The sequence below is a fragment of the Physeter macrocephalus genome, chromosome 19 (assembly GCF_002837175.3).
Source record: "Physeter macrocephalus isolate SW-GA chromosome 19, ASM283717v5, whole genome shotgun sequence".
NCBI lineage: Eukaryota > Metazoa > Chordata > Mammalia > Artiodactyla > Physeteridae > Physeter > Physeter macrocephalus.
This window is the reverse complement of record NC_041232.1, coordinates 36,014,958-36,038,240: the sequence shown is the minus strand read 5'-3', so window position 1 is coordinate 36,038,240 and position 23,283 is coordinate 36,014,958. Positions and strand designations below refer to the sequence as shown.

Here is a 23,283-nt window from a genome sequence, read left to right as displayed (position 1 = left end):
TTCACTACATAGTGCATCCTCCTAACATATCTTCGACATTAACTCCCCAAATCTTCCAACTACAGCGTACACTTCCTGGGCACCCTAAACCTGCTAGTTTACCGTAAGGATTAACCAAGACCCTTGCGGAATCGTTCAAGGTCACTGGGGCAGGTGCCCGCCCCGGGGCCTGAGCGCGCCCTGCCAGGCCCATTTCCTTCTCCGAAATGGCACGCGCTCTCTCCCCACTCTGGGGGTTCACTCAGGCTGACTGCGACCCGAGAGAACGGCATCCGCCGTCGCAGGGGCCAAGCTTGGAAACGCGCCGCAAGAAGGTTCCTGAGTGGCAGGCGGTGGGGGGCGGACCGGGAGAAGCCGGGGCGGAGCCGGCGGAGTACGGCGTGCCGGGCTACGCCTCCCGGGGCCACGGCAGCGCCCGTCGGCGGAAACGCGGCGCAGCCCTGCCGGAGACGCTCTGTTCAAGGGTCCGCGGCGGCGCCGCCGCGCCCGCTTTCGCTCCTTGCCCGCTAGCTGGCCTCCAGCCGCAGCACCCGCGCGCCGCGGTCCCTGGGCCATGCAGCGCTTAGCCATGGACCTGCGGATGCTCTCCCGTGAGCTCTCGCTCTACCTGGAGCATCAAGTCCGGATCGGTTTCTTCGGTTCGGGAGTGGGCTTATCCCTGATCCTGGGCTTCAGCTTCGCTTACGCCTGCTACTACATGAGCAGCATTGCCAAGGTGAGCCGGGGGATGGCGCGGGCGCCGGGCGCCGGGCGCAGGGCCGCGGGCAGCTCTGCTGGGAGTGACAGCAGCAGGCGAAGCCGGAGGTGCCGCTGTCTGGGGCGAGTGTCTGGGGCCGTCCGGGGAGCCCTTTCCCCGGCATCTGATGGACGCTCTCTGAGCGCGCGGGACCCTGCTGACCTCGGCGCGGGCGGCACTGCCCTGTCACCATTCGCTAACCTGGTAAAGCAGCTCCGCGATGCTCTAGCACTTCTGAGGATGACTCCCGTGTGTCAACTCTCTCCATTCCCTGGAAGGGTTTAATAAACCACTGTTAAGTTCGTTGTGTTTGAATTATTTGCATCAGGCTTCCAGAAGGATATGTAATCAGACGGATCTTGCGCTAGGGACGAGTTTGCGCTTGTTTCTGGTTTACAGTTGGCAGAAACTTTGTTCCGGACACTTCACTGATACTGGCTTTCCCCACAGAAGCCCCAGTTAGTGACAGGGGGTGAGAGTTTCAGCCGCTTCCTTCAGGACCACTGTCCTGTGGTGACAGAAACGTACTACCCGACGGTCTGGTGCTGGGAGAGTCGAGGACAGACACTGCTGAGACCTTTCATCACTTCCAAGCCTCCGGTGAAGTATAGGAAGTAAGTAAAGTTCCATTTTCAGTCATTGCTTCAAAATCACAGTGTTTTGCATACTCCCAGTTTTTGGTTAATACAACCTCCGGTTTAGTTAAGTATATAGAAAAGCAAGGGGGAATGAAGGTGGAAGGCACGTCTGCCACAGACACACGCAGCTGCAGGAAAATATTCAGGTGTTACCTTTCACCACTGTTGGGGGGAGGTGCTCTGATGTAAATGGTTTATTTTCTAAGATGAGAGAAGTGTTTGGGGGTTACTCTTTTATCAATTTGTCATGCCTCTGTCCCTGAGGACCTAGATTCTTTGATGATATGCATTGAGCTGGCGGTGGGGGTGAGAAGGATGCCAATTAATGTGGATTTTCTGTGATGGACCCCAGTGAAAGGACTTCATATTGATAAGCAAACGGGTTCTTGTGGATAATGTCCTTGAGGTGTTAAAGATATGGTCCAGAATATATCAGTAACCAGGAGATTTAAATGGTGCCTATTATTAATTTTACTGAGTCATCTAGTCCTTCTGGAGTTTCTTTTGTTGCCTGGAACTTGCACTATTCGTTTGGGAAAATTCTTCAAGTTCGTAGATACTATGTGAGAAGTACTTTGAAATGTTTAAGAAGCAAATTTTGTAACATGCTCTGTGAGGAGACTGCATTATTGAGTCAAATGGCTAGAGCGGTGATCAGATCAGCAGTTTACTTATTCAAGATTCCCTGTTGAATTATTTGGGTGACCTCAGTCAAATAGGGGTTAAATGCTGGGTATTTCAGGGTAATGAGGAAATGATTAAGATAAATATTTGAAGTAGTTTGAAGCCCATTTTTACATACTGTCTTTTACTGATCTTGCTGGAAATACTTTATGATACTAATTTCATGACATTCATGTGATGAAAGAAAGTGACGTGTGTGTTAGTAGATGCTGGAAAGAAGTTACTTTGAGGGGACCAAGTAATGGCATATATATATATACAGAGAGAGAGAATTAGAAACTAATATTAAGACATGACTTGAAACACTAAAAGAGTATGTCTTTTGTGTTATTTCTTTCAGTGAACTTATTAAAACTGCAGATGGAGGACAGATTTCACTGGACTGGTTTGATGATGATAACAGTAAGTGTTATATGGATGCCAGCACCAGGCCTACTATCTTACTGTTGCCTGGCCTCACTGGAACAAGCAAAGAATCGTATATCCTTCATATGATTCACCTTAGTGAAGAATTGGGATACAGGTACCAGTGAAAGATTTCTTCTGTTTTTCACTTAATTCATTCTAAATGAAGCTTAAATATGTCTGCATGTTTGTTTCTGAAATACTTGTCATTTCTTGCATGGATTATGCAATCCCCTAAATTATTATTTTTCCCTGCTTCCTCCTTTCCCTCTTTTTTCAGGAAAATGCATAACTGAATCATTGCACAGGAAATAGCACTTAGGCACTCAGCAGATTTTGGTTGAATGAATGCATGAAATTAGAATCACTTAGGAATTGACATAGGACCGAGGGCTAAGAAGCAGTAGGCCACAGTGAAGGGATTGCTAGGAGAATAGCAATTACAAAGCCCTGAGAGACTGCATAATGTCCCTCATGTCATACTCCACATTTGGACCCTGGATCCACTAATCTTGCCCCATCGGCTCGGATCCCAAGTGTAAAAAATATTCAGAATCAGCTTGTAGGTCATCCTTATTTTTCCAAAGGTGATCTGTGCCTTTTCTGTCCACCTGAGTTTGCAGGTGCACATGGCTAGGGTCCAGTTAATGATGGCACAGCATTTTTAAGTAATCATTATTCAACTCAGTCACCAGATACTATTTAATTTTTGCAAGCAACTTAGCAACTTTAAGTTTCTGGCTCAGTTCTAAAATTTTAAAGCAGAAAGGTACCGCTTTTTTGAGCCTCAGTCTTTTTTAGTCAATGGTAATTATTGTAGTGGAACACTCTGAGTTGCATTTAAAGTCAAGTTGTATCTTTTCTTAAACTCAAAACACTTGTTTTGTGAAAAACTGATGTTGACTTTATCTTAATAAGAACATTTTGATATAAAGAAGAAAATGCCATAATAGCTAATTCAATTTTAACAAGTTAACTCTGATCTTTTACAGATAAAGTCTATTTTGTTCATGAGGTGACAGTCTCTTGAAAGCCTTGATATGGTGTTCCAGAATTATGGTTCCAATTAAATTTGCACTATAAGCAATAGCAGGAATTTATCATTGGATATCATTGGATACAATGTTTAAGCACCATTCAGTTAGATATGAGGCTTGATTCCAATTTTTTGCTAAAACTTAGTCATGCTCAGAAAATACAGATTATAAAGCGTTTTGTACATATTTAAATTGCTGATTCTATACTTTGCCTGAACTGTCTCCCAAGACTTAGAAAGTGCTTTTAAAAACAATGTAGTTGACGGGGGAGGGGAGGAGGGAGAGGGATGGACTGGGAGGTTGGGGTTAGTAGATGCAAGCGCTTACATTTAGAATGGATAAACAACAAGGTCCTACTGTAGAGCACAGGGAACTATATCCAATCTCCCGGGATAAACCATAATGGAAAAGAATATTTTAAAAAAAGAATGTATATATGTGTATAACTGAGTCACTTGCCTATACAGCAGAAATTAGCACAACATTGTAAATCAATTATACTTCAATAAATTAAAAAAACAAAAACAAACAAACAAACAAAACACAATGTAGTTGAAACTCAAGGACTGAATCTCATAAGCTCTAGAGTTACCAGTATGCATGGCTTTCTTCCATTGCTTGTAAAAGTTGCCAAATTTTATTACCATGGCTACTGTTACACTGTGCTTCAAAGCTGTAGGAAGGTTCTAGCTTCCCTAAGGGTTAAAATCTCTTCTACTGATTCAGAAATTTTATTGAGAATGTATGATAGAAGGAAGGCTCTACGCTGGGTACCGTGAGGAGATACAAAGAGTTGTGGGAAATTGTCCTTACCATAAGGAGCCTATGAGAGGGTAAGGCTGGACCAGATCACTGTCAGCTGCTTGAAGACCCAGCTTATTTGGGTTTAGGGAACTCTAACGCTGAATCACACTGGGCTTGAAGGTAGCAGAATGCACGAGTAAGCAATGACCAGTAAACTTTTCAGTGGCCTTTGGACCTATCCTCATTTGTTTCTAACTGCAAGGAATCTCTGAATCTAGGTCGGAGAGAGTTAGCTTTTGTTGTATAACAAACTCTCCCCAAACTTAGTGGCTAAAAACAACATTTCTGCTCACAATCTGTGGGCCAGCAATTGGGCCTGAGCTCAGCCGGGTGGTTCTTCTGGTCTTGGCTGGGATCACTCGTGCATTTGTGGTCAGCAGCCTGGACAACTCTGGGCTTGGGAGCCATCAGCAGGGATGACTCATCTCAGCTCCATGTGGTCTCTCATCCACCATCAGGCTCACCCCAAATTCAGTGGGCGGCACAGTGTTCCAAGAGTGCAAAAGTGACAGCTTCTTGGGCTTCTTCAGGCCCAAGCTGAGAACTCTCACAGTGTTGCTTCTGCCATGTTGTAGTCAGGTCATGTGGGCACCCTTGAGTCAGAAGGTAGGAATTTAGACTCCACCTCTTGAGAGGAAGGGCTATTAAATGTGTTCACAATCTACCGCAGACAGCTAGGTAGTTTCAAAGACCACTGATGAAAAAAATGGATCTGGAACTTTGGCACAAGGCTGTGTGGAGTCCTTAGGTTGCAAAACAGATCTAAGTCACTGATAGCCTTGCATGGGATCCAGTAGGTGACAGAGCTTGGGGAAGGCTGTGTAATATGGGGGAATGTGCATGGGCTTTAGAGCCAGGTCTGGGTTCAAATGTTGGAACTGCCACTTACTGAGTGACCCTGGGCAACTAATTTTTAACTTCCCCAATGTAGCTTCTCACTTACTACAGAGTTTAAACGAATTAGAATGTGTAAAGTGTTTGGTTTCATGCCTTGAACAAAATGGGTCTTTAGAAATGTTTTGTCTTCCTTCCTAGACCTTTTGTTCCCTGAGCAAAGTAGAACATTTTTTTATAGTTTAAAGAGCAAGTATGAGCAAACCTACCTCTTGGGAAACATCTAGTTTCCTTGCAGGAATGCTTTGATATTATGATAATGTCTCTTATACAGTAGAGCTGCATAGGCAGCGTGAGCACCCCAATATCGTGAGGGTGCACTTGCCTTCGGGCACCAGTTACTATCTTATGTGCAGTTTGAGTATGTAGGGAGGGTCATGGATTCTGTCAGTTTACCAGGGAACCATTGATGCTTTACTTGTGAGATATGATTTAGACTTTAGAGAAAACCTAACTCCTGGCATATGGACAAATGAAACATAAGGGTTTACTGTTGTTACTGTTAAGTAAATTTTTTTTCCTGTACCTGAAAACTAACAAAGACACAAAACTTTTCTGTTAAGGTCCACTAATTCAAAATTAATAATGAAAGGAAACTAAGCTAAGGTTTGTTTAAGGTAATTGTGAGTAAAGGTTAAGAAGTCAAAAGTAAATGGAGTTGAATGGGGAATACTTGGGCTGCCTTCATTGGCAGAGTACATTATGTACTTCCCTGAATAAACTTGCCCCTGAGAGGAGAAGAGAATTTGCTGAGCCAGACGACCCAGTCATTCTTCAAAATTGTATCAGTCAGGTAAGTCCTTCATCTCCTGGAGGGCAAGTGAAGTAAGAAAGGCCAGGAGGCCAGGAGTGCATTTAGAGAGAAGCCCTCATAGAAACCAGAGGACTGGAGAAAAAGTCATTCCCTCTAATAAGTTACACCCAAATGATTGATAAAGTAGTTAGAAATCTCATCCATTTCTTCAAGATTTTTTTTTAACATCTTTATTGGAGTATAACTGTTTTACAACAGTGTGTTAGTTTCTCCTTTACAACAAAGTGAATCAGTTATACATATACATATGTTCCCATATCTCTTCCCTCTTGCGTCTCCCTCCCTCCCACCCTCCCTATCCCACCCCTCTCATGGTCACAAAGCACAGAGGTGATCTCCCTGTGCTATGCGGCAGCTTCCCACTAGCTATCTAATTTACATTTGGTAGTGCATATATGGGGTCAGGTTTTTAAATTTAGATATAAGAAAGTTCAATATTCTATAAATAAGAATATCTTAAGTACTCATGAACATAACAAGAAGTATAATGTAGTGTCCAATTAATTGATTAGTAGTAAGGTCCTCTGTTCCCTTAAGAAACTATAATATAGTTAATTAAAGGAGATAACCAGAAAATACAAGTTAATGGTTCCTGAAATACATTGTCAATGGTTTCTGCCTACTGGCTTTAAGAACAACTGTTTATATCTAATATTCAACAAAATATTTTGCATCAAAATAATTATCTTACTTGTAACAAAAGCAGCTGGAGAAGATGATCATAGCAATTATGCAGACAGCCATAGAAATGAGCAAAGCCAGCCATCGAATGCTGCCATCGAAAAATGGACCTGATAATGGAAGTAAACAATGAAAAAGACATATTACCTTTCGATCACATCTTAAAAGGAAAAAATAACTTGTAGTGTTGAACTCTAGAAAGCTTGCTTATTGTTAAAACCAGAGAAAATATTTCACTGAGAATCATGATTGCACTTTTCTCTGCTAACCTACCTATAACAACAGGGGGCAGTGTAGGTTGTAAATACTGGTTACATAAGTTGGTCCGACAACATTCTATTGTCCGGCGTAGCTATATTTTCTCCCATTCTGAGGGTTGTCTTTTGGTCTTGTTTATGGTATCCTTTGCTGTGCAAAAGCTTTTAAGTTTCATTAGGTCCCATTTGTTTATTTTTGTTCTATTCAGTAGTAATATAGCCAAATAGATATTATTTTGTATACCAAGATAATATCCTATTTTCTTAAATCTTTTACCCATTCTCTGAATTAAGTTACAGCATTTCAACTAGTCAGGGAGAAAAACAGTAACTCTGAGAGCATCTTAATCATCTTTTACTCTGACCTCTTTTACTGAGAGCCTTCATCTACTATTTTATTCCACCCCCAACCAATATTTAAAAAGAGTGACCTATCCAGAATTATGTACTAATAAGCTCATTGAAATCTAGGTCAGTCATTAAGTATTTTGCTATAGTAAAGTACAGTATCAGAACCTATATTCCCAGAGAGCATTTGCACAGTCTAGTGGAAGTGACAAAGAATATTCAGTAGTAGGGAAGAAATGCATTAGAGAGGACCAGGATTGGCAACAAGTGACAGAAAACTCAAAATAACAGTGACTTAAACAAAATACAAGTTTATTTCTCTCTCATGTGAAAATCCAAGAAGGTAGATCGGGACTCTATAGTGTCAGAAAACTAAGTTTCTTTTATCATGTTGCTTCATAACCCATGGCTGCTTCAGCTCCAGCTATCACATCTGCATTCCAACACCCAAGAAAGAGAAAAAAGGGAGACTAGAGAATGCAGCATCTCCCTTTAAGGATGCTTTCCGGCAAGTATGCATACCAGTTTTGCTTTTGTCACGTGGGCCTGCTCTTCCTTAGCTGGAAGGGAGGTTTGGAAGTAAAATCTTTATTTTGGGCAGCCATGTACCCAATTGAAATTGGGGGATTCTGTTACTGAGGAAAAAAGGGGAGGGTGGCTATTGGGAGATAACTGACAGTCTCTAGCACTGACTGGTCAGAGTGTTGCAAGTGCCAGGATTCTGGACTATCAGAAGCAAGTGAGACATTTTATAGAGAGAAGAAATAGGTCAGCAGGGTCAGATGCAACCGAAAGGGCAAGGAGAATGAGGGTGGATAACGCACAATTTGAGAAGATTCATTAGAGCAGGAGGAAGGAAGCCCAACTGCTGCGGCAAAAGATGACCTCAGGAGACGAGCAGGAGTGGGTCACACATTTTTTGTTTGTTTGTTTGTTTTGGATTTGTTTTTTGTTTTTGTTTTTTTTTTGGCTGCACGGCTTGCGGGATCTTAGTTCCCTGACCAGGGTTGGAACCCGGGCCTCCTAAAGTGGAAACACAGAGAGAGTCCTTACCACTGGACCTCCAGGGAATTCCTGGGTCACACATTTGTTAAGTTTTGACAGAGAAAGGAGAGAAACAGCCGAAGAGGACAAAGGGATCAACTGAGGAATTTGTCAAGATTGTAGGCTTATGTTTCAAGAAATTTCCTTCTTGCCACATTTTAAAAAAATACTTACAGAAAGCACTGATTTTCTTCTGTGGTTTGATAGGATCAAGATCTCCTATCCTTCACTGCAGAGCCCACTATTGGTAGCAAGGATGCCATTGTCCATAATTTATCTTTCTGAGAGATTTGAAGTGGGAGATGATTTTAAAGAGGTTAAAATTTGACTACTTTTAAATGTTCCATCCCTTTCCAGTTTGGAGTTTGGGCCTGCACATTTTTTATTTAGAGGAAGTAGCACCAGTGGAGACTAAGCTTTAGGTGACGTTTAGCATTTCCTGAAGCATTCGGAGTACGTTGGAGGGTCATCCAAAGACTCTTCCTGAGGGAGGAAGGAAGGGGAGGTTGAACTAAGGAAAATCAGGCAGTGAAACAAAAAGACAAGTTTTGACTACTCTCCAATCTAAAAGCAGTATCTTAGATAAGATGTCATTTAAAATTAACACCAGAATGTTTTTATCTCAAAGTATTTTTATCATTTGTTGTTAAAATAATTTGATTTTTAAAGTTTTGAGAATGAGTCAGTTAACTGATTATTCATGAGACTGGGTAGATGAAATAATGCTAAATGTTAGAAAGCACTGAATGAAGAACTTAGCTTATTTAATGGCATTTCTGGAAAAAGTTATGGTGGATACCGACAAGTGATCCTATTCTCTAGGGAACAGAGCTGCTGGATGTTCCGCTATAAAATGATACCTTAATTAACAAACTTTCAGGGACAAAGCTCTTTTTATCAGAGCTGGCATGCACTCAAAGGGCACCCTATGTTCAGAGCACCCATCCTCTTTGGAAAAAGAGACTTTAATGTCACTAGTTTAGACAGCACAGGGCAGCGTAGTGAGCTAGTTAAGTGGATCACTGAGTCAGATCTGCCTGCATTCAGATCCCAACTCTGTCACACACTACCTGTGTATCCAGGGATGAATTATTTAGTCACTCTGTGCCTCAATTTTCTCATCTGTACAGATACCTATACTTCATAGGGTTATAAGGATTGCCTGTAATGTATGTGAAGAACCTTGGCCCATGATGAACATTTTTTAAAGTATTAAGCTCTGAAAGTTAAAGGAGTCAGGCCATTGTCTGGCTTAGAAAAGAGCCTTGCTCTTTTAGTCTGGTCAGATGGAAATGAGGTACTTACTGTCTCAGCCCTATTACCAGGTGAGAAACCATCCCAGGAGGGCCCAGAGATAGCAGTGTGCCTGGCCAGGCAGCGGGTGGAACAGGGAGAAGGAAGGTAATGCCTTGCTAAGATGGAGCGGCCGCTGGAATCTGCATCCTGGAACACATACATGTCTCTGACTCGGTTTTGGGAAATAAAGTTGCCATCAGTGATCTGTGACACTGGAATAATTCCTATTAGTTCATATAATTAGTGTAGAACACTTTTGTTCTTAAATAGGGTTTTCTGTAGGTTAGTTCAACTGGGTCTTAAGTTAACAGAAGGTACAGAAATACCAAAGAGACCTAGCTAGAATTCAAATGAGTAAGATAAAATATGAGAATGTCAGAAAGCAACTGAGTAAATGTTAGTGAAAATGAGAGAGCTAATGGGAAAAAAAAGATTCCAGTAAAATGTTTTAAGAGATTGCTGAAAGAGAACTCTTGATGTTAATTGTATAATAAGGTTTTTAGCTTCCTCACATCAAAGATAACTTTGACTCTTTTTCCCCTTGTGGCCACTGGTTTTGAAATATTATGCCTAATAAATTGTATTTAATTAAATATTAACTTGTTGGTCTTTTTTTGTTTTAAATTCATAGGGCCACTTAGAGCTTATGATCAGCAAAAAAAATAATTAGAATTGCCATTTTTATTTACTATAATTAAATTTAGTTTAGTTGAGTGCCTGCCGCATGATAGGCCCCATACTAGGTGTTATACATAGGTTATCTTATTTAATATGTACTCAATTCCAAGATATATATTATTATCCCCATTTTACCAACCAAAAACAGAACTACAGTGTTAGTAATTTCACCAAAATTAGACAGTGTGTGACAGGGTTAAGGTTCACCTGTACAGCCTTGCTGCAGAAAAATGTATGATTTCTGTTAGGCTGTTTGAAAAACTGGTCATTTTTGAAAACTCTCCTTTACTGCTTTTTTACACCCTTAGATGTCTCAGGCTCCTAACTTGGGAACAACTAGCTCCTCAAATCCCATGATTGTTGCCTATCAGGATAATGTAGACCTGTAATATCATAGGACTCAGTTTTCTGAGGGAAATTCAAGATAGGACAGGCAAATAAGTCATGTTTCCTACTCAGGGAATAGATTTTATAGGGAAAGAGTTGAAACAAGAGAATGAGAGAATGAGGTTCTTGAATTATGAATGTAACTTTCAGTGTTCTCCATTACCATGTGATAATCAGGAGTTGGGCATTAATACAGTCAGTGATATATTCTTATTAACTATGTGTTTGATTTCTGATGCTTCATATTCTAGAAAAAGGTACATGAGAATTATGTTTATCTGTCATAATGCCTTTATGACCTTAGTGAGGTTGGAAATGTTCAGGTATTATCATTTTTTAAAAAGAATGTGTATTATGCTGTTGGATGTAGTGTTATATAAATGTAAATTAGGTTAAGTCAGTTGATAGTGTTATTGATACACTTTATACCTTTATTAATTTTTTTGTCTTGTTGATGGAAAGATGTTAAAATCAACTATGATTGTGGATTTTCTATGATTCCATTTAATTCTGCCCATTTTTGCTTCGTGTATTTGGAAACTCTGTTATTACTCACATATACATTGATGATTGTTAATCTTCCTATGAATGAACTCTTATGTCATTATGAAATGTCCTTCTTTATCTCTGGTTGTGATATCAATCTGATGTTACTGTAGCCACTCCAGCCTTCTTATGCTTACCGTTTATGTGATATGTCTTTTTTTATATGTTATCTTTCAAAATATCTGTGTTTATATTTAAAGTGTATTGCTTGTAGACAGCATATAGTTGGGTCCTGAAGGTTTTATCCAGTCTGACAAGTTCTGCCTTTTAATTAGAGTTTTTAGTTCAATCACATTTAATGTCATTATTGATATGGTAGATATAAAGTTTATCATTTTAGTGTTTGTTTTCTGATTTTTGATTCCCTCATTCCCCTTTCACTTTTCTCTCTCTTTTTGAGTCGATGAGTTGTGTCTTTTTATCAAATTTGCAAAAATTTTGGCCATTATTTCTTCACGTATTTTTTCTGCCCTATTCTCTCCTCTCTTTCTGGGACCAAAATTACATGTATGTTAGATCTTTTGATAATGTACCCAAAATCAATATAGTTCTACTCATTTTTTTCAATCTTTTTTTCTCTCTCATCTTGAGATTGGAACTGCAATTTGCAAATCCAGTGAACTTTTTATTTCAGATATTGTATTTTTTTAATCTAGATTTTCCATTTTTGATAGGTTTTATTCCTCTGCTGCTATTTCTGTTTTTTTTTTAATTCATTACAAGCTTATTTTCTTCTGTGTCCTTGAGTATACTTATAATAGCTGCTTTAAATCCTCACCTATTAATTCTAACACCTGGACTGTCTCAGGATCAGTTACATTGATTATCTTATCTCTTGAGTATGGGTCATGTTTTTCTGTTTCTTCATGGTCTAGTAATTTTAGATTTTGTTCTGGACACTTTGAATGATCCATTGTAGAGACTCTGAATTCTGTTATATTTTTAAAAAAGAGTTTCTATATATTTTCTAACAACTGATTTTTGTTTATCAGGCAGACAATTTGGGTAAACTCAAATTCAAACTCTGTCCCCTCTGTAGTAGACAGCAGCTGAAATCTCTGTTCAGTTTTTTATCCTTAATTGGACTGCTTAGAGTCTACATCACAGAAGGCTCAGCCAGACTTTGTGCCCATTTTTTAAATCCAGAATTTAGGACTCTGCCTCTGTATCTCTCTCTTTTCTGAGATTTCCCCCTTTCTCTAACTTTTATAGTTGCATCAAACTCTGTTTTCTGGTTTTCAAGCCCATGAGATTGAACATTTCTATTTGACCTTTATCCATTACTGAGTAATACCAGCTGGTGCCTCCCCTCAGGCAAAAAGCTGTGAAAAGAAACTCACCCAATGCCAATTTTTTCTTCCAAGTGTCAACTCCCATTTAGTTTCTGCCTGCTTTGCTTGTTCTCCATCGCCTTTATAATTTAGCAAGCACTTATTTTTTATTCTATGGAAGGGTTGGCCCAGTAGGTGCTACCATGACATTTCTGGAAGCAGAACTTCCTTGTCATCTTTTCTTAACCTGGCATTCTGAACCCTATGCCTATTTTGATGGTAACCTATTTTTCCATCTTTATTTTCTATCGTTATCCTACTATGTAGTCATGTTTCAGCTAAAATGATCTATTTTCTCATCGCTCAGAAACTTTTATACATTCCTACCTTATATCTTTGCTCACATTGCTCCCTTCAGCCCATATTATATCTCACATTTTCCTTCTGCTGAAATCTTTACCATTTTCTGAGTCTCAGCATAAGATCTATCTGCCTTTTTCATGAATCCTTTCCTAATGAATTTTGCCCATCCTAACCTCATACGGCTTTATTATCTATACCACTCGTTGGACATTGAATCACATATTGCCTTGTGATATCACTTTTGTTGTGGTCACTCATCTGAAAGTATAATGCATTTATTTTCAACCTAATTAGATTATACTCTTCTTGAGGCCAGGAACCTTATATTTTTATTTTGTTTTTCTCCTACAAGCACTAACTCAATCTTTAATTCAGTAACTAGTCTGTTTAATAAATTTTTGAATGAATGAGTCATTCCAATATTAATATTCATGTAAAATGCCTAGAAGACAATCTGGCACGTAGTAAACCCTAATAAGTATTATCTGTTACTATTATCTAAAATCAGCATAGTGATCTCTGAATATTCCTCTCACTCCATCCTTTGCTGATTATTATTTCTATTCATAGACTCAGAGACTTGTAGAATCTTAGAACTGGAAAATATTTAAAGTTGTGTGATAAAATCCCTTTATTCTGGTAGATCACTGGGCTTGAGCAGACACAAGGCTATCTGTCCCATTTCACTGTAACAGTGGTTCTCAACAGCCCTACTACAAAGAAGTATTTGATCCAAAATGTCCGTAGTGCCCAAGGTTGAGAAATCCTGCGCTGTGGGTAGCTCTCTGCCTCTTATTTAACCTTTATTAAGTGAAAATCATCTGCTTTCCTAATTAACATGTTCTGTTGTCATAGAAAGTTCTCAACATCAGATTTTTATTTAGTATTTCTTCTCTTTATATTTTCCCTGTTTTGAGAGGAAAATTTAAATAGTTAAAATATGTAGGAAAAATAAATTTTGCAGAACAATTTCCCTCCTAGACATACCCTTTAAAATTGTTTGGGAGAAACTGTAAAACTTATTTGGAGAGAGCTGTTATAAATTTAAGAGGGGCTTATCAAATGTCTTAGGAACAGTAGGTGTTTCACAGCCTGCTCTTTTTGTTTTACGGAAGTGTCAAGTGTCCCCTGATGACGGTCAGGGCAGAAAAGGGGTTAAACGAAAGCAGCTAATTGCTTGTCACCAAATGGAGTGGGAGAAAGGGACCAAAGGGCAGCCGGCATTCTGCCTCCCTCCATAGGTGCTCTCTGCTTCATCCTCCCTTATTTCTCTGCCTCATTTCCAAGGCTAGAGGTATATACAGTGATGACAGTTACTGATTGAACATTGTCAGAAACAAAGACCTATGGAGACTTCAGTATAGTTTCTCCTCTAGCAGATAGCAGAGCTGTGATCCACTTTTCAAAGTTGCCTAAAGGAAAGTTACAAACATCCCAGTCTGTAATTTGGAAGAAAATCCCAGATGTACAGGCTGCTTTTTCCTGAGTTTGCAGATCATCGTTTTCTTTCCCCTCACTAATTCTGTTCCCTTCTCTCAGGGGCAGTCACATGATGGTATCTTGCCCCAGAAGCCATTTTTATCCTTATGTAGTGTTGCACTTTGAAAGTGGTTCTTTTCTGAATGACGGGAAGCTTTGAGGTTCAAGGTCACAACTAACTTTAGCCCCGATTCCTGTGTTACTTAGGAGCTTATGCAAGTAAATACAAGTGGCTGTCTGTCTTGCCATTCTTTTTAGCAAGAAAAGATTAAAGACTAACTGACCCTACCTAACTTTTCTACATGTTTTTACAGTATATTTAAAATCTTTCTCTGACTAGTCAATAAAATGTAATATTTCTAGCCTTTTCTCAAATCAGCTTTCTGAGATATTAGAACATTTTTCTTCTTTTTTTAAATAGATTTAATTAATTAATTAATTAAAAAAAAATTTTTTGGCTGCGTTGGGTCTTTGTTGCTGTGCACAGGCTTTCTCTAGTTGCGGTGAGTGGGGGCTACTCTTCGTTGCGGTGCGAGGGCTTTTCATTGCGGTGGCTTCTCTTGTTGTGGAGCACGGGCTCTAGGTGCACAGGGTTCAGTAGTTGTGGCAAGCGGGCTTCAGTTGTTGTGGCTCGCGGGCTTAGTTGCTCCACGGCATATGGGATCTTCCCACACCAGGGCTCGAACCCGTGTCCTCTACATTGGCAGGTGGATTCTTAACCACTGCGCCACCATGGAAGCCCTGTCACATATATTCTTAATTATAGGCTTTTTGTATTTATTTCTTCTGTGTTAAATACATCATGAAAATAAAGATAATAAATGCTTTAAATACAAAAAGGGGAGGGGTTAAATTAGAACCTTAAATGGTCTTGATTGATTAGCTAAGTAGATAGACAAAACAAAATGAATTTTAATTGACAGGAATATAGATTCACTAAATCAAAGAAAACCCATGCAGACACAAGTCAGGATTTTGTTTGAGGATGGCAAAAATACATATCCAGGATTATGGTTGACGGAAAGTTTTGTCAGGTCAGAATGACTGTGTAAAGGTTAGCATTGTGCTGCAACTACCATTGCTACTAATTAGCTAACTGTCGTTGTGTACTTACTGTGAGCCAGCACTGCTCTAAAGCCCTTTACGTACGGCCATTGACCTAGGAGAGGCAAACAGCATTATAGGACACACAGCTAGTCTTTCCTCCCCTAGGTCAACTGAACACCAAGCGGTAGCATAGTGGGGGCCCAACCTTCCAATCCAGATGCCATGCTCCTTGCAGCTCTACCTGTAGTGATGTTTTCGCCGCAGGTAAAATTCCAGTGTCTGTGTTTGCCGAGCCTTGAGGGAACAAGAGCTGTTTCTCAGAATAGGAATAGATGCTTATTAATGTTCCAAATAGAATAGGTAGAGGACATATTTGTTTTTAATTTGAGGCAAAAACGTTTAAGTTTGACGTGTATTCAGAATTGTTTTAATAATACTTATTGGAGGCCTACACATATACATAGGAAGTAGTTGTAAAAATTCTGCTTTTGGTAGGAAAATTTAACATCACTTTGATACACAGTTTTCTGGTTTGAACCCACATGCTGAATTTAGAGAACTAGAAATGTATTTTAGTGCATTTAATGAAATTATCAAGCATCCTCATTTCTTCGGCACAGATTTTTAAGAAACTTTCAGTGCTCTAAAACAGTGCCAATAAGATGATTTTTATATGATATTGTAAGAATCATGTGTAAAAATAACAAAAATTACTTTCCTGGTTTTTAGATGTGTGGTTTTTAACAACAGAGGAGTGGCAGGGGAGAATCTCTTGGTAAGTAAATTTAAATTAATCACAATGGCTTAATTTTTAAAAGAATCATTTCCAGTTTTATAACAAAAACATATTCCTTTTTATTTAAGATAGCTTATTATGTAAACAATACAAGTTCATTGTGGAAAAATATGGATAAGAAAAAAAAAGGAAACCCATAATTATATGAGCAGGGGAATCCCCTTAGTCTGTGTTCCTCCAGATCTTATATTTAAATTTTAAAATGTAATATATTTCTATTTTTTTAATTAACGCTTTATTTTATAACTTAACTTTTATACTTACCATATTTTAGCATCAATAAATATTTATCTACATCATTTTTAATGCAAAACATATTTTCTTTAAAAATTAACTGGTACAAAAAAAATTAACCAGTACAGTAATACATTTTAAATTAAGAAATTTACTGTCGTCATGAAATGGACTGACTGCATGTTATATGCCTATTTGCCTGCCACAGTTTACATGGAGGAAATATTTTTTTATTTTTATTTTATTTTATTTTTATTTTTTTGTGGTACGTGGGCCTCTCACTGTTGTGGCCTCTCCCATTGCAGAGCACAGGCTCCGGACGCGCAGGCTCAGCGGCCATGGCTCACGGGCCCAGCCGCTCCGCGGCATGTGGGATCTTCCCGGATCGGGGCACGAACCTGTGTCCCCTGCATCGGCAGGCGGATTCTCAACCACTGTGCCACCAGGGAAGCCCGGAAATATTATTTTAAATCAGCTTTTTTTCCCTCTAACCCCTAAAGTTTTTGCTAGGATAGAAGTTCTTCCATCTCTTGGAAAATCATCACTTTATCTGATGTTAACCTGTGAGTTGGAATGAGAAATATTACACTCACTGAAATTTTCTTGAAGCTTTTCAACTGTTGGTCCCTCACCATTTCAACAGGTCAAAGGCAATTCTATCAGAATAGAAAGAAACTTTTTTTCTGGGTCATTGATAGAGAATGATATTAAGACTATAAATAATTAAGTCAGGATGGAAATAAAAATTTACAATCATGTCATTGTGTCGGTACATTATGAGAATTTGCGGAAAAAAAAAGAGCTCTTGCACTTTCCTTTTTTTTTTTTTTTTTTTTTTGCGGTACGCGGGCCTCTCACTGTTGTGGCCTCTTCGCGTTGCGGAGCACAGGCTCCAGACGCGCAGGCTTAGTGGCCATGGCTCACGGGCCTAGCCGCTCCGCGGCATGTGGGATCCTCCCGGACCGGGGCACGAACCCGTGTCCCCTGCATCGGCAGGCGGACTCTCAACCACTGCGCCACCAGGCAGGGAAGCCCTGCACTTTCCTTTATAGTTAAGTTAAGTCCTGGAGGGGATCAAGATCAACATGATTTCAAAAGCTAAAGTTATAAAGTGTTTACGGTCTCACTCAAGTGCCTCGTGAAGGTGAAGGTTCACATCTCCTTACTTAGTCTGGCCCTTTAGGAGTCTTGTAGACAGGTGGTAGGTATTCTAAAGGGAAAGATTTGAACTTGCCACTCTGGCTCTGGACTAAGCAAATTGTTTTTGAGCAGCTCTTGTCTGCTGTGTGTCCTTCTAGGTGCTTCCAGGACACAAAGATGGGGAAGACATGGTCTGAGGCTCTCAAGAAAATAACGTGCTGCAAAGTAAAATCCATTCGGTTCCATAAAGTGAGAGATAAGGATCTGTTCACTTAGCAAAGCTGTGTTGTATGCCTACTAAATCAGGCACTGTGCAAGGCAATAGAGTGAGGAGTGCACACATTATTACACACAACCCTAACTCTTACTTAGGAGCTTTAACTTAAGTTTCAGGAGATGGTCAGATACATAAAAATATACACAATATGGTGTGACCACAGGAAGGTTTATTAAGGCTACAGAGCATAGAGGAAAGGAGTAACTAACTGACCCAGGGGAGGCGGCAGAATATCGCAGTGGAGGTGAATTTGAGTTGGATCTCGAAGGCTATGGTATTGAACCAGCAGAGGGGATAGAGGAGCTTTCTCAGCATGAAAAGCAAGGTATTAAAGAGCGCAGTAGCAAGTACTTATTTGTGGAGGGATAAAAATGATGATCATTTTATCTAATGTTTATTGAGTACATAGAATATATCATTATGTCTTTTTGTACTTGATGTTCAGCAATAGAAACAACCCCGTGATTTAGGTAAGTGTAGCCACCATCATCCCCATTTTCCAGATGAAGAAAATGAGGCACAAATAGTTTAAGAACTTGCTCTCACTGAGAAATTCAGAGCCAGGATTCAGACCCAGGTAGGCTGACTATGTGCTTATATTCTTGACCATTATACTTGTGCTCCCTCTCATTACTCAGGAAGTGATAGGATTCTCCAGAAGGGTAGGGCCAGATTTTGAAGAGTCATGTGTAGAATTCCAAGGAACCTAGTATTGAACCAATGACTTTTTTTTTTTTTAAGTTTGGTTTTATTGAGGTAAAATTGACATATAAAATAACTTGGTCATGGTCATGTTTTAGAAGGAGAACCATGGCAGAAAAGTGATGGAGGGGAAGGAGGCTGGAGGCTGGGAAATCTGTTAGAAGGCAGTTATTAAAGACCTATCCAGAGTGTGAATGCAGAGGTAGGGGGGGAGGAAGGGGAGAGAACAAAAATGAGGGGTATTCATGGGGCAGAACGAATAGTATGGTGGGAAGTGAAGAGACGGGAGTCAAGGTTGGCATGTCTAGTTTTGCTGACTTGTAAAAGGCTAATACGGTGAAAGGTAATATTTGCTGAAATAGGAAATTTAGGAGAATTTACAAGCTTTTGGTGTCATCAAAATAACAAATTCAGTTTTAGATATTGAGGGTGCTTTGAGGTCATCCAGGTGGAAAGTTTTCATAAACAGTTGGATGTACTAGACTGGACCTCAGAAGAGACATACAGGCTGGAGAAAGGAATGGATTATTGGTACGCAGTGGAACCAGGAGGTCAGGAGTGGGTGAGATCGCTTAGGAACCATTGGTAGAGCAAAAGATAGACTCTAAGAACACAACAAATAGGAAGGAGGAGAGAAAAAGAGGAGGAGGAAGCTTGAAAAACTTTCTACCCTGAGCATTTAAAGTTAATTGGAAATTTACTTTGAAAGAATGTAGCAACCCAATAACTTTAACCCATAAACTTGCATAGATTTTTAAAAAATCTCCAAGAACACTTTGGGAGATTTTACAAAGGGATGGTAATTACATAATTTTTTTTTTTAACTTTTAAAGAATTCACTGAGTTCTAAGTGAGAGGATAAGAGTAGCTTGATCTCTGGCGTCTTATACAGTGCATCGGGTTGAATTCTGATGAACTGGTACCTCCAGCAAATATCTGTATCATAAAGTCTAATGCCATCTAACTTAAGAAAAAATAAGGATAGCAAATAACTAAAACATAATTATAATTATATCCTTTTAGAATAACTGTTTTTGAAAAGAAATTAAAGGGAGTAAATGAATTATAATTTAATATATACTTCTTGTAGCCTAATGGATCACAAAAATGAGATGCCAATATTGATTATTAGAGTTAGGTTTGATATTTAGATCCCTTGATAGTCCTTCTTCTTTCTGTCTTAGAGCTATAAACAGTTACTGTTTCAGACTAGAGGAACTCTATGAGTATTTAATACCTCACCTTGTTCCAGAAAGGATTTAATGTAGCTCAGACCCAGAGTAAGTAAGACCTTAGGGTAGGCATAAAAAAGAACAAAAGATGAATCAGCAAAGATCAAACAGGAAGGAATCGATTCTAACTGAAATTAACCCAAAAGAGCTAGTAAAGGTGAAATGGAATTTAGGGTAAGCAGTTCTCCTAGGAGTGGAAGAAATGCAAAAGTAAAAGATTTGCTGAAATATGTTGGTGATATACTTAGAATTTATAGGGATTACTATGGCTCCTGCAGAGCAGAATAAGAAAGTAGAAAATTTCCACCACCACATTGTCCTCATTTCCACTTAGTCATTGCAGGATTGAGAGAAAGCCAGAAGCCTTGCTCACTAGGAAATGAGAAGCCTGCATGTTGCCCTTCCTGGGGCTCTGAGCTGTAGAAGACAGAGAGTCCTAGTCTCAGTAGACTGATCCTCAGATACCCCTGCAGGGTTCTTGGAGCCCTCGAAGTAGACGGTGCTTTTTTTTTTTTTTTTTTAATATTAATTTATTTGGTTGCACTGGGTCTTAGTTGCGGCATGCGAACTCTTAGTTGCAGCATGCATGTGGGATCTAGTTTCCTGACCAGGGATCAAACCCAGTCTCCCTGCATTGGGTGTGCAGAGTCTTAACCACTGAGCCACCGGGGAAGTCCCAATGGTGCCTTTTCTTGCTCTCTGCAGATTGGTTTTCAAGACCAGGAATCCAGGAATCCAAGTTATCCACAAACTCCCTAATATTAATGATTACTTTGTGAACTGTCATGTTTCCAGCTTAGTTTAGGAATGATAATCTACAAAGAACTCAGCCAAACCTGAGTTTTTTGAACGCTACACAAGGGTCCCTCTCCTTTTGTTTATAGGGTCATGCAGACTTGTATGTCCCTAAACCTAACCAGAAAACTCTCTTAACCACTTTGGAAAATACTCTGGCAGTTTCTCAAAAACTTAAAACTGAGTTGCCGTATGATGCAGCAATTCCACTCCTAGGTATATACCTGACAAATGAAAATATATGTTCATACAATAACTTGTACACACATATTTGTAGCATCATTATTCATAATAACCAAAAGATGGAAAGAATCAGGATGTCCATTAATGGACAAATGGATAAATAAAATGTAGTACAGCCATGCCATGGAATATTTTTCAGCATTTTAAATGGAATAAAGTACTGACACATGCTACAATATGGATGAACCTTGAGAACATTATGCTAAGTGAAAGAAGCCAGAGAAAAAGCTCACATATTGTGTAATTTCATTTGTATGAAATATTCTGAATAGGCAAATCTATAGAGATGGAAAGAAAGATTAGTGGTTGCCTCGGACGGAGGGAGGTGGGGTGACTGCTAATGGTGGAGGGTTTCTTTAGGGGGTGATGAAAATGTTCTAAAATTGTGATAGTTGTACAACTCTGAATATACTAACACACACACACACACACACACACACACACACACACACACACACACTGAATTGTATATCTTAAATGGGTGAATTCTATGCTATGTGAATCATGTCTCATAAAGCTGTTAAAAAGAAAAGCCTCCATCAGGTACTTTCCCGTTCAAGTTAGAGCTGGTGAGGGGTTGCGGGGGCAACAGTGGAACAGAAGCCAGAAAATACTTTAAAGCGGTGCTGCTCCAAATGCGGTTTGTCAGCCAACTTTCACTTCTCAAACTATCTGACACAATCCCTGACGGTATGAGGGGCTGCGAGAGAACGTAAGCCAACTTCGGCTCTGAGCACGCTGCCGAGGTGAGCTGATTATTTTTTTTCTCACGGAAATACTCTCTTGGTGAGAGAAGCAGCGTGCTGATTTATATTCTGACGCCAGCCCCTTATCTCACCCTGGACTGGCACTTTAAGTAGCTCTGCTTCAGGGATCCTCTAATCCTAAAAACCTCATTTAGTAGATGAGGACACCACTGGAGAAGTGGGGTGACAGGCTTGACGTCATAAAGCTGATTAGTGGTCTTAGGACATGAACTTAGACTGTCCAATGTCTTTACGTTTCAGCTCTGGCTTTAAGTCAAGTCAGGCCGAAAAGAGGGTAGAGATAAAGAGGATTTTCAAAGAGAGGGATCTTGCCTCAATCTCCAATGCCTTGGGTAGTTACTGAAGGACTCAGATCTTGAGAAATCTGCTCTTGTTTCCTACTGAGCTTTTCCACCTTGGAAGCTAATGGGGTAGGAGGGATGTAGGGCTCTTTCCCCTCCTGGGCCCTGCTTTCTGAAGGGGGCATTCACAAGGGATTAAGGACTGTAATGGTGTGAAGGAGGAGGAGCATATAGCGCATGGCCAGCCAAAGCACAGTTCAGTTGTCAGACTTTCACCTTCAGGCGCTTCCTTTCCCACACTCAGTATCTTCTTATTGAACACCACTGTGTCCCACCCAAGTCTACCCTTTCCTGAATGCTCCCCGAGATAACCTCTCCCTCCTCCCTGTACCATCAGAACAACCCAGGAAGGTTGTAAGCCAGATGTGGATATGAATTCATTGAATCGTATAGAATTTTCTTCTAACACTGATAAGTCCAGTTACGTAATATCAACTGCTGTAAGTGGTGGGTATGCAAAAGATTGTGCAATTCTCTATATTTAAACAATTTTTAAATAAAAAGAATGTTTAAGTAAATAAAGAATTTTAGGAATAGTATATTTTTTAGGAATAACAATGATAATTTTAGGAATAGCAACGATGTAATAGCTAGCTGCCATTCATCGAAGGCTTCAACTGTGCCGGGTGTTCCTTTATGCCATGAGATGTTTAGCAATACTTCTCTGTGCACTGCAGGGAATCCCCTAGATCTAGACTTCCCTCTTCCCAAGTGACTCTAGGTAGGTTTTGTCATTCTTGTCAGTGCAGCCTCCTCCTCTCTTGGCTCGGGTCTCACCCTATTTCCTTATTCTCTTCGAGCAGTTGGTTCTCAGCCCTGACTGCACAGTAAAAGCCTCTGGGAAGCTTTGAAAAAGTACTGATCCCTGGATGCCATCCCCCAAAGATTTTGATTCATTTGGCCTGGGCTGGAGTCCAGGTGCCTGTCTTTGTCCTAAAACTCCCTGGTGAGTCTAGTCTGCAGGCAGGGCTGAGGTGGTGGGTAGTCCCAGTCTTCCTAGGACCCTGGCCTGAGAACTCCTGTCTGCCTGGCTGACAGGCTCTAAGCCACTAACAGACTGTGCTCATTTATCAGTGTTGCTTTGTAGCATGACTGCATAAGCATGTGCCATGGCTATCCAGAACGTTAGGAGGAACACAGCATATAGGCCATCTTGGCCCCAGCATTGGCCAGGATATTTCTTGGGGCCCTTTGTTTTGTGGTTGGTTACTTTAAATAATTAACAAATTCTCAGGCAGATTTGGATACCTGGTCATTTTATATGCCTGTCAATGTAGGTGAAATGATTATTCATTAAAGTGCTGGTTTTATTTACATATGCACATACATTTGTTTTCTCTGACTCTT

At 40.0% G+C, this 23,283-nt stretch overlaps 1 protein-coding gene across 2 annotated transcripts in view; it reads left to right on the top strand.

Moving 5' to 3' along the window:
* The first annotated feature begins 437 nt into the window (after positions 1-437).
* The window catches only part of ABHD3 (abhydrolase domain containing 3, phospholipase), a 39,174-nt gene continuing 16,328 nt past the window's right edge, over positions 438-23,283 (top strand). Inside the window, exons 1-4 of one of the 2 annotated variants that reach the window (XM_007127360.2) lie at positions 438-715; positions 1,187-1,350; positions 2,399-2,581; positions 16,139-16,184. In XM_007127360.2, the coding sequence (XP_007127422.1) occupies positions 554-715; positions 1,187-1,350; positions 2,399-2,581; positions 16,139-16,184 (555 nt within the window). In that variant the 5' untranslated portion in view covers positions 438-553. The remainder of the gene's footprint in view (positions 716-1,186; positions 1,351-2,398; positions 2,582-16,138; positions 16,185-23,283) is intronic. The other variant, XR_003677268.1, reaches the window with a different exon arrangement.